The sequence below is a fragment of the Nerophis lumbriciformis genome, linkage group LG19 (genome assembly GCF_033978685.3).
Source record: "Nerophis lumbriciformis linkage group LG19, RoL_Nlum_v2.1, whole genome shotgun sequence".
Classification (NCBI taxonomy): Eukaryota; Metazoa; Chordata; class Actinopteri; order Syngnathiformes; family Syngnathidae; genus Nerophis; species Nerophis lumbriciformis.
The window spans coordinates 28,256,986-28,269,285 of NC_084566.2; the positions used below are offsets into that span (position 1 = coordinate 28,256,986).

At 41.2% G+C, this 12,300-nt stretch overlaps 1 protein-coding gene across 1 annotated transcript in view; it reads left to right on the plus strand.

Moving 5' to 3' along the window:
* The window catches only part of LOC133618568 (contactin-associated protein-like 4), a 274,944-nt gene that overhangs the window by 120,811 nt on the left and 141,833 nt on the right, over positions 1–12,300 (plus strand). The window contains exon 4 of the mRNA XM_061979051.1: positions 866–1,059. Coding sequence (XP_061835035.1) covers positions 866–1,059 — 194 coding nt within the window. The remainder of the gene's footprint in view (positions 1–865; positions 1,060–12,300) is intronic.

Sequence of the window (12,300 nt, forward strand, 5' to 3'; positions counted from 1 at the left end):
ATCAAACTTTCTTGTTCTTGTCAAAAGTCTAGCAGCCGCATTTTGTACCAACTGTAATCTTTTAATGCTAGACATAGGGAGACCCGAAAATAATACGTTACAGTAATTGAGACGAGACGTAACGAACGCATGAATAATGATCTCAGCGTCGCTCGTGGACAAAATGGAACACATTTTTGCGATATTACGGAGATGAAAGAAGCCCGTTTTAGTAATCAAATCAAATCAAATCAACTTTATTTATAGTAACACTCTTAATGTGTGACTCAAACGAGAGAGTTGGGTCGAAGATAATACCCAGATTATTTACCGAGTCGCTTTGTGTAATTGTTTGGGTTTTTTTTATATCGGTGATATAAAAGAAACATTGTACGCACAAGCCAATGTTTGCACGTAATCTGAGCCGTCCTTGTGCCGATGCTTTAAATCCAGGCTTTAACATTTCCCTCCAATTGGACCGAGCGAGCGGGAAAATGAGGCTGTCAGCCGTAAAACACCGCTGCTATGCAAAGATGATGAATGAGAATTAAAAGCTGTAGAGGTGCAGCCTTTAAACCGCCTGATTGTTCAAGAATTGGCAGAGTTTGTCCTCCTTCTTCTTTTGACATATGAAGACAAATGGAAATGTGATGTTCTGCATTTCAAAAGGCTTCCCCCCCCCACTCCTCCACACACACATTGATGTACATTTAACAAAAAAAAAACAAAATCTCCTGCAGCGTTCTGGAATGAGACCATCTGGTCGAGGAGGAAACGCAACAGCAGTGTTCAGCCTTTGCTACAGGAAGGCTTTAATTCCGATTTCTTTTATGCAAATCAGTCCAATCAGTCATAACAGAATGCATTTCATGTGATTTTTTTTCAGGAGCAGGAGGCTGGTCTCCGCTCACTTCAAACTCGTATCAGTGGTTGGAGGTGGACCTTGGACAGAGGACCAGGATCACAGCGGTGGCCACGCAGGGTCGCTACGGCAGCTCTGATTGGCTGACGTCTTACTTGTTGATGTTCAGCGACACGGGACACAACTGGAAGCAGTACCGGCTGGAGGACAGCATCGGGGTGAGTCCTCTGTCGCAAGGGCCAGAAAAAAAAGTATGCTCGGGCAACTTTATGTACAGTACAGGCCAAAAGTTTGGACACACCTTCTCCTCATTCAATGGGTTTTCTTTATTTTCATGACTATTTACATTGTAGATTGTCACTGAAGGCATCAAAACTACACTACAAAAAGTGAAATATAAGTAAGATTAAATAGGGACGGCGTGGCGCAGTGGAAGAGTGGCCGTGCGCAACCCGAGGGTCCCTGGTTCAATCCCCACCTCGTACCAACCTCGTCATGTCCGTTGTGTCCTGAGCAAGACACTTCACCCTTGCTCCTGATGGTTGCTGGTTAGCGCCTTGCATGGCAGCTCCCGCCATCAGTGTGTGAATGTGTGTGTGAATGGGTAAATGTGGAAGTAGTGTCAAAGCGCTTTGAGTACCTTGAAGGTAGAAAAACGCTATACAAGTACAACCCATTTATCATATTTATTTATAAATATCTCAAATAAGGGTGATATTTGCTTATTTTCTGTCTGATAAGATAAATATTCTCACTAAGCAGATTTTATGTTAGAGTGTTTTACTTGTTTTAGGGTTTTTGGTCCTAAATTATCTCAGTAAGATATTACAGCTTGTTGCTGAGATTTGATGACCTATATTGAGTAAAACTATCATGATCCGTGTTCATGTTTTGTGTTTTCGGTTAGTTTTGGACTCCTTTAGTTTCTGTTTGTGCACCTCTGAGCTACTTATTATTTTCACCTGCCTCTTGTGTTCAGGACGCTCACCTGCTGCTAATCAGAGACATTATTTAAGCCTGCCTTTGCCAGTCAGTCGGTCTGGCTCATACTTGCCAACCCTCCCGGATTTTCTGGGAGACTCCCGAAATTCAGCGCCTCTCCCGAAAACCTCCCGGGACAAATTTTGTCCCGAAAATCTCCCGAAATTCAGGCCGAGCTGGAGGCCACGCCCCCTCCAGCTCCATGCGGACCTGACCTGTTTTCACGTCCGCTTTCCCACAATATAAACAGCGTGCCTGCCCAATCACGTTATAACTGTAGAATGATCGAGGGCGAGTTCTTGGTTTCTTATGTGGGTTTATTGTTAGGCAGTTTCATTAACGTCCTCCCAGCGCGGCAACAACACACAACAACAGCAGTCACGTTTTCGTCTGCCGTAAACAGCAATGTTGTGACACTCTTAAACAGGACAATAAGTTGGTAGAGTGGCTGTGCCAGCAATCGGAGGGTTACTGGGGTCCAATCCCCACCTTCTACCATCCTAGTCATGTCCGTTGTGTCCTTGGGCAAGACACTTCACCTTTGCTCCTGATGGGTGCTGGTTAGCGCCTTGCATGGCAGCTCCCGCCATCAGTGTGTGAATGTGTGTGTGAATGGGTGAATGTGGAAATAGTGTCAAAGCGCTTTGAGTACCTTGAAGGTAGAAAAGCGCTATACAAGTATAACCCATTTATCATTTATTTATCATTTAATACTGCCATCTACTGTACATGCATATGTGACAATAACATCTAGGGCTTTTAGAGAGTGCAGTGCACAACTGCCGTAGCGACGCCGACGACGAGTAAGATGAAGAAATACGCTTGTAAGTTCCAAGCCGCAGCTGCGATTGGACCTGGATAGCCTCCGGGAAGAAGTAGTGGACTACCAAGTGCTTGGCAGTGAAGATCTTCCTCAGGAAGCAAAGATTGACCGGTTTTGGGCCATGCTAGGGAGAGATGGAAGATTCCAGACTCTAGTGTTTTGTGCGTGCCACACAGCAATGCACCATCAGAGAGGGTGTTCAGCATGGTTAGAAAAATAGTGACAGAGAATAGAACAAGGATGGACAATTCAACCCTTAACTCAACAGTGAGTAGATGAGTGTTATGTGTGTGAATATGTGTAAAAAAAAATGAACACTGAAATTCAAGTATTTCTTTTATTTATATATATATACATATATATAAAATAATATATATATATATATAGCTAGAATTCACTGAAAGTCAAGTATTTCTTATATATAAATAAATATATATAATGTATATATATGAAATACTTGACTTGGTGAATTCTAGCTGTAAATATACTCCTCCCCTCTTAACAACGCCCCCAACAACGCCCCGCCCCCAACCACGCCCCCGACCACCTCCCGAAATCAGAGGTCTCAAGGTTGGCAAGTATGGTCTGGCTTCTTTGTTTGCTCCACGCAACAAGTTACGTTGGTGATTCCTGTGATTCTTGATTCTTGTTCCTGCGCTAAGCTTCACCATAGCTTCCCATGCTATTGGCCCGCTTTTCTGTTTATTCTTGTTTTTGTCTGCTTGTATCTACGGTCAGGCCTGGCCCTAACCAATCTGGCGCCCTAGGCAAGATTTTAGGTGGCGCCCCCCCACATCGGCAGTGAAGTGTATATACTCACAAAAAACCCGAATAGCTTTGTCTTTGACCTTTTTTTTTACTTACAACTATACCTAATATATAAAGGGGTGGAAAAGTGACGATTACCTGCAGGGCAAACATTAGCTAACCAGAAGGCAATAACAATGTAAACAAAAAACACCTGCTTAAAAGATCTAATACAAACATTTATATGCACGTACAACACTTAGAACTTTTAGCATATCAGTATGTGGAATTAAATTATGGAATGGATTAAGTAAAGAAGTTAAAAATTGTACTGATATGATCCAGTTTAAGAGGTTGTTCAAAATAATAGTGCTTACAGAGTACAAAGAAGAAGAATTATGAGAAATACTTTCAACCTTATTGAAAATAAGATATTCTTCATCTCAGTATGTTTATAATGACTGAATTAATTAATTAATTACATATTACAAAACTGTTGTATACTAATTCATAGATGTTATTTTATTATATAAAAAGGTCAGTAAATGATTCTATATATTTGTAAACGCTTTGAAGTGGGAAAGGGGTAGGATTAAATAAGCTTTGCTTCTTCCTACTCCTTTTCGGGCATGATGTAAAATGAAATGATATGAAATAGTGTGATGTATGATGATGTAAGTGTGTTCATGTTCGAAATAAACTAAAGAAAGAAAGAAATGTCCCTGAGGAATGTAAGGTGGGAGTACTGTAATTACCTAACGTTACATTATTATTTTCCATAACAATTTAGCCCCCTCCACAATATTAACCCGACGTTAAAACAGAACTAGCTATTTATTGATTAGCAATTGCCGAATCATGTAACATTAGCTTAATGCTAAAAAGCCAGCTACTATCACATTCTGTAACAGACAAATAATTTCATGTAGGCTAACGTTACCTACCTGCTACCTCTGTCTTTTCTCGTTTCTCCTCCTCTTCTTTTCTCTTTTTTCTTCCATGGGCACCTGACAGTTTTGGCATCTTGTGTTGATTTTTTGATGTGGTGACGTCCAAAAAGAGTCATGATACGGGCGCACCGTGCGGGGGGGGGGGGGGGGCGTAATGTTGTAACAAATAATATTTCTATTAAATAGGCTTTACTTTGCATTTTAATTAACGTGGGATTATTTTTTGTATTTAGAAATAATAGTTCCAACTTTTTTTCTTTTTTTTTTCTCTCCAACATTTTTGGCACTGGCGTGGCGCCCCCTGATGGACGGCGCCCTTAGCATTTGCCTATACGGCCTATGCCACGGGCCGGCCCTGTCTACGGTGTATGATTTACGAGAAATAAATCATCTCCTACCTTCACGCTATCGTCCGGAGTTGTCCGTTCTGCATCTGGGAGGAACGACCCCGCATAAAGATGCGACCCCAACGTGACAAAAACATGCATGAAACTAGAACATCAACTGATGCAAAGCTGTGTCATCAACACTCACAAGTATAAAACTACTTTTTTAAAGTAATAATTTCTTTGAGTTTGAGTTTGAAGTATTTTATTTCAATCCTGCACAATTCAACAACAGACTTTTTTTTTTTTACAATTCAGCAGAGACATTTATGCAAGGCTTGAAAGGGGGTTGGATGAAGCAGATGCTTATAATATCCCAACCCCTCTCACTCATTCCACATTTAACATAAACAATATAATACAAGAACGATACTATACAAACAAAAACAAAAAAAGCTCCTGTACACTAACAATACAATAGTACCACTGTTACTATGAGACAAGACAAGACGAGACAAAAAACACACACACACACACACACACACACACACACACACACACACACACACACACACACACACACACACACACACACACACACACACACACACACACACCTCTCTCCCATCGCTCTGTGCTGAGGGCATCACTCTCTTTCCTCCTCGTACTTCTTCAGTACTTCTTTTTTAAACAGTCTTTTAAATGTAATCATGTTAGAACAGGTTTTGAACTCGTCCCCTAAGTTGTTCCACAGAGTGACTCCACGCACTGAAATGCACATTGATTTTAAAGTTGTTCTAAATTTAGGCAAATATAATTTGTTGTTTCCTCTTAAACTGTAATTATGGTGAGCATCTCTACCCTGGAATAGGTTCTGAATATTGGATGGTAGAGTTTTGGGATGCCCTAAACATAATTTGAGCAGTTTTAAAGTTGATCACATCGTGCAGTTTAAGTTGCTTTAATTCCATGAATAGTGGATTTCAAGCATGGAAAAAAAATCATGATGCCGAGCGCATATCATTATGTCACTAGTATTTACTTAATTTAAGAATATTTTTCAACATATTGAGCAAAAAAGTCTCTTTTTTTTCTACCAAGAAAAGTGCACTTGTTATTAGTGAGAATATACTTATTTTAAAGGTATTTTTGGGTTCATTGAGGTTAGCTAATTTGACTTGTTTTGGAAAGTCTTGACAAGCCGAATTTTCTTGTTTTATTGGCAGATAATTTTGCTTAGTTCAAATAAAATACCCCTCATTTTTGTATTTTTTTTTTCTTGTTTTTGAACACTGACTTTTTGCAGTGTATGAATGAACACATGCGGAGTTACGTATTCCGATTAATGCTTTGCACACTCTTGGCATTCTCTCAATGAGCTTCAAGCACACCTGTGAAGTGAAAACCATTTCAGGTGACTACCTCTTGAAGTTCATCGAGAGAATGCCAAGAGTGCGCAAAGCAGTGATCAGAGCAAAGGTTTGCTATTTTGAAGAAACTAGAATATAAAACATGTTTTCAGTTATTTCATCTTTTTTTGTTGACTACATAACTCCACATGTGTTCATTCAGAGTTGTGATGCCTTCAGTGACAATCTACAATGTAAATAGTCATGAAAATAAAGAAAACGCACTGAATGAGAAGGTGTGTCCAAACCTTTGGCCTGTACTGTATATTTACTTAACAATGCTCTGTTTGCTCAAATATGCTATGCAGTTAGATATATTTAAAGTAAAATCAACCTACATCTCAACTCTGTGTAATAGTTGGCCAAACAAATCAATCCAAAAAGTTGTTTAATTTCGTGTTTACAATATGGGCCAGAAATACAAGAACTGTGCAAATGGCTCTCGAGACACACTTTGGACAGGATTATTTGGACAAAGCAATTAAGAAGAGGTAAAACAAGTGTAATATAAAACCATCCATGCATCCATCTTCTTCCGCTTATCTGAGATCTAAGCAGGGAAGCCCAGACTATCTTCTCCCCAGCCACTTCGTCCAGCTCCTCCCGGGGGATCCCCAGGGGTTCCCAGGCCAGCCGGGAGACATGGTCTTCCCAACGTGTCCTGGGTCTTCCCCGTTGCCTCCTACCGGTGAGACCTGCCCTAAACACCTCCCTAGGGAGGTGTTCGGGTGGCATCCTGACCAGATGCCCGAACCACTTCATCTGGCTCCTCTCGATGTGGAGGAGCAGCGGCTTTATTTTGAGCTCCTCCCGGATGACAGAGCTTCTCACCCTATCTCTAAGGGAGAGCCCCGCCACCCGGCGGAGGAAACTCATTTCAGCCGCTTGTACCCGTGATCTTGTCCTTTTGGTCATAACCCAAAGCTCATGACCATAGGTGAGGATGGGAACGTAAATCGGCCAGTTAATTGAGAGCTTTGCCTTCCGGCTCAGCTCCTTCTTCACCACAACGGATCGATAGAGAGTCCGCATTAGTGAAGGCGCCGCCTGTCGATCTCACGATCCCTCACTCGTGAACAAGACTCCGAGGTACTTGAACTCCTCCACATGGGGCAGGGTCTCCTCCCCAACTTGGAGAAGGCACTCCACCCTTTCCCGGGCGAGAACCATGGACTCGGACTTGGAGGTGCTGATTCTCATCCCAGTCACTTCACACTCGGCTGCGAACCGATCCAGTGAGAGCTGAAGATCCTGGCCAGATGAGGACACGACGTTCACAGTTTCCAAAAACAATTTGAAATGTGGACTTGTCAGACAACAGAACACTTTTACACTTTGCATCAGTCCATCTTAAGTGAGCTCGGGCCCAGCGAAGCCGGTGGCGTTTCTGGGTTTTGGCTTTGGCTTTGCATAGTAGAGTTTCAACTTGCACTTACAGATGTAGTAAAAAAATGTAGTTACTGACAGTGGTTTTCTGACGTGTTCCTGAGCCCATGTGGTGATATCCTTTACACGCTGATGTCGCTTTTTGATGCAGTACCACCCGAGGCATCGAAAGTCACGGGCATTGCTACTGTCGTGCAGTGATTTCTCCAGATTCTCTGAACCTTTTGATGATATTACAGGCCGTAGATGGTGAAATCCCTAAATTCCTTGCAATAGCTTGTCAAGAAATGTTGTTCTTAAACGGTTGGACAATTTGCTCATGCATCTGCAAAAAATATAAAACATTAAAAGGTAAAAATCCACTTCGGGTAATAAACTAGCGTCAATTACGACCATTTTTCCAGTGCCACAGTCCTACTTGTACCGTGCACAACGGTTAGCGGCGGGGGCCTGCGGGGATCGGTCCATCCTGCGGAGATAATCTCATTCATCACAAGCTTTTGACTCCTCATTAATAATGCATACAGAGCGCAGGAGCTGCAGCTGCTGCTGACATGGCCAACCTGTTGCCAGCACATTTTTTTAAGCGGAAGAAGCTGACCACGGCCCATCGGGCGCCACTTAGCTTCCCGAGGACACACCAGTGTGAACTCGAGCACAGCTGGAGTTTCAAATTAAAATGTCTGTCATGTTTGGTGATTAAAAATTCAAGACAGATGCGGAAGTGAAGTGACGAGGGGAAGTCTTCACAGGATGGATAATAGCATTGTACATGTGGCTGTGAGTGTTACCAATATTGAATTGGGTGTGGGCGGTCCAACACTAAATGAGGTATATTTTTGCCAGGATACTCATGCCCACAGCAGCACGACGAAGATCCTGAGTAGTCCTGAGTTCAATCCCGGGCTCGGGATCTTTCTGTGTGGAGTTTGCATGTTCTCCCCGTGACTGCGTGGGTTCCCTCCGGGTACTCCGGCTTCCTCCCACCTCCAAAAACATGCACCTGGGGATAGGTTGATTGGAAACACTAAAATTGGCCCTAGTGTGTGAATGTGAGTGTGAATGTTGTCTGTCTATCTGTGTTGGCCATGGGAGGAGGGCCCCGAAAGGGACAAGCGGTAGAAAATGGATGGATGGATGGACTCTTGCCTACACATTTTTTTTAAAGAATGCTTAGGATCTTTTTTTACCTACCGTATTTTTCGGACTATAAGTCACAGTTTTTTTCATAGTTTGGCCGGGCTCCAGTGCGACTTATATATGTTTTTTTCCTTCTTTATTATGCATTTTCGGCAGGTGCGACTTACACTCCGGTGCGACTTATACTCCGAAAATTATGGTAATTGGATTAGTTGAAGTGTGTTTAGTAATGAAAAGGGAAAAATATAAAAGTGACAACCACAGACTTTAATAGTCATCTCACTCTTTTAGGGCCTGTTGCGTTTTGGACCAGTTGTTCCTCCCAGGGAATTCAAGTCACAAGTCGCTCCCAAGCTCTTTACGACACTTAAAGCTGAGTTGAAAAACCACCAGAGACAGAATAGGTATTTTGTAATATATTTGCAAAGCTTTGCAGATATACATTGAGACCAGTCCAGCATAGAACATTCAATTGCACCGCTAAAATGGTCTGTTCCCCCCGACCAAACCCTCTCCCCTCTTAAGTCCCTGGCAGTCATGTCTCTCTAGCCAAAACAAATGCCCATTATCGCTCTTTCTAACATTCCAAAGCTTCAAGGTTAACACACACAGTTTACTTGCAGACAAACAGAAAGAGAACAAATGGAAAACACGAGCTGTTTTCAAATATGACTATGAAATAAAAGAAGTAACACTTAAATTTGGATATATGTAAATATCTGCCTCCGACAGGCCCTAGCACAGTGTTTTTCAACCACTGATACAGTCTGGTGTGCCGTGGGAGACTATGTAATTTCACCTAATTGGGTTAAAAAATATTTTTTGCACACAAGTAATTGTAATCCGCAAATAATGTGCCGTTGTTGAGTGTCTGTGCTGTCTGGAGCTCGGCAGAGTAACCGTGTAATACTCTTCCATATCAGTAGGTGGCAGCTAGATGTCGGGAACATGGTTTGTCGTGATCACAATAGGCGGGAGGCAGCGTGTAGGTAAAAAGGAGGTCTAATACTGAAACCAAAAATAAACAAAAGGCGAGCGCCGCTAAGAAAAGGCATTGAAGCTTAGGGAAGGCTATGCAGAACATAAGTAAAACTGAACTGGCTGCAAAGTAAACAAAACAAAAAAATGCTGGACGACAGCAAAGACTTACAGCGTGTGGAGCAGCAGACGGCGTCCACAAAGTACATCCGTACATGACATGACAATCAACAATGTCCACACAAAGAAGGATAAAAAACAACTGAAATATTATTGATTGCTAAAACAGAGCAGGTGCGGAAAATAGCGCTCAAAGAAGACATGAAACCGCAACAGGAAAATACCAACAAAACAGGAAAAAACACCAAAAAAGGAGCGCAAGACAAGGACTAAAACACTACACACAGGAAAACACCAAAAAAAACTTAAAACAAGTCACATTGTGACGTGACAGGTGGTGACAGTACACCTACTTTGAGACAAGAGCTATAGTGATGCATGGTTGGTTATGGTTTGAATTCATATCCAACAATTGCGAGAACAACTTTTTATTGTCAATATCGGCTACTGAGTTTCGTTTTTTAATGATTTCTGCTTGTGGTGTGCCTCAGGATTTTTTTCAACGAAAAAAATGTGCCTTGGTTTAAAAAAGGTTGAAAAACACTGCCCTTGCTGTGTTTTTCTTCCATACGCTTACCCCGCCTACCGCCCGAATGCAGCTGAGATAGGCTCCAGCAACCCCCGCCACCCCGAAAGGGACAAGCGGTAGAAAATGGATGAATAGATGGACGTTTATACGCATTTTTAAGGCCCTTAACATGCACGAAAAGTCCCCATATTTTGCATGTGTGTCAGGTATGGCGAATCATTTTATAATTTGGGGGTCCCGGAAATGAAATTTCCAATTTGGCTTTCCAGCGCCACCTTTAAAGTTAAAAAAAAAAAATAGCCCCTCCTGCCAGTTTCACGTATTCATTTCATTTCATTTACTCATTTATTTCAAGCAATGACATAAAAAAAAAAAAAGTACAAGATTGACAACACGTAATAATATAAATTAATATAATGCAAAAGGTAATGTACAGTATGTAAGCATGAAGGATGATGGTCCAGTTTTGCCTGAAAGACATGACATGGAAACTGCAAGAGACACTTATTGTCAAGACTTGGACTTTGGCGTGGTTTGTTTTCCCATGGTGCAAATGATTTGGACTGGACATGGCGTGAAGGTAGTGACATCTTTTAATTTTAACACTCAAAAGGAACAAACAAAAGCCGCTCACAGCGGAGGTACAAAACGTGGCTATGAAAATAAAACACTAGCACGAAGGCAGAACTATGAACATAAAACAAAACTTGCAAACTATGGCCTGAATAAAGAAAACTTACTTGGAACAAGAAAAGAGCATGAAAAAGAGCAGCATGGATCATCAACAAGGGTGTCAAGAGTGTGTCAAGAGTGATGTCGCCAGGCTGACTGCCTGGCAACTACAGGCTTAAATAGTGATGACATGATTAGTGAAAACAGGTGCGTGACTCAAAATGTGAAAACATGAGACAGGTGCGTGACATGACGATGTGAACCAGGTGAAACTAATGGTTACTATGGTGACAAAGGGAGTGAAGACAAGAACTAAAAAGTGTCCAAAAACCAAGCAGAACATAGCCAAACTAAACATGATCACGAGGTCATGATACTTATCATGACGGGACGCACATAAAAGTCTCAGGAACTCATAACTGAAAAGTAGGGGTGTGGGAAAAAATCGATTCGAATTCGAATCGCGATTCTCACGTTGTGCGATTCAGAATCGATTCTCATTTTTTTTAAATTTATTTATTTATTTTATTTATTTATTTAAAAAAAAATAAAAAATTTATTAATCAATCCAACCAAACAATACACAGCAATACCATAACAATGCAATCCAATTCCAAAACCAAACCCGACCCAGCAACACTCAGAACTGCAATAAACAGAGCAATTGAGAGGAGACACAAACACGACACAGAACAAACCAAAAGTAGTGAAACAAAAATGAATATTATCAACAACAGTATCAATATTAGTTACAATTTCAACATAGCAGTGATTAAAAATCCCTCATTGACATTATCATTAGACATTTAAAAAAAAAAAAAAAAAAAAAGAAGAACAATAGTGTCACAGTGGCTTACACTTGCATCACATCTCATAAGCTTGACAACACACTGTGTCCAATATTTTCACAAAGATAAAATAAGTCCTATTTTTGGTTCTTTTAATAGTTAAAACAAATGTACATTATTGCAATCAGTTGATAAAACATTGTCCTTTACAATTATAAAAGCTTTTTACAAAAATCTACTACTCTGGGGTGGATCCTGCTGAAATCCTATGTATTGAATGAATAGAGAATCTTTTTGAATCGGGAAAAAAATTGTTTTTTGAATCGAGAATCGTGTTGAATTGAAAAAAAAAAAATTGATTTTGAATCGAATCGTGACCCCAAGAATCGATATTGAATCGAATCGTGGGACACCCAAAGATTCACAGCCCTACTGTCCTTTGTGTTCTTTGATGTTTGATATTTCCCTCTTACATGTGTGCTATGGCTATGAGTTGTTTTTTCCCTTGGCTTCAGTCTGGACCCCTTCTCCAAGGGCCCAGGCTTAGACCATAACCCGCCCCCGTTGTTTACCTGTATCTCACCTTCTTTGTAAGGGTGCGCCGGAAGTT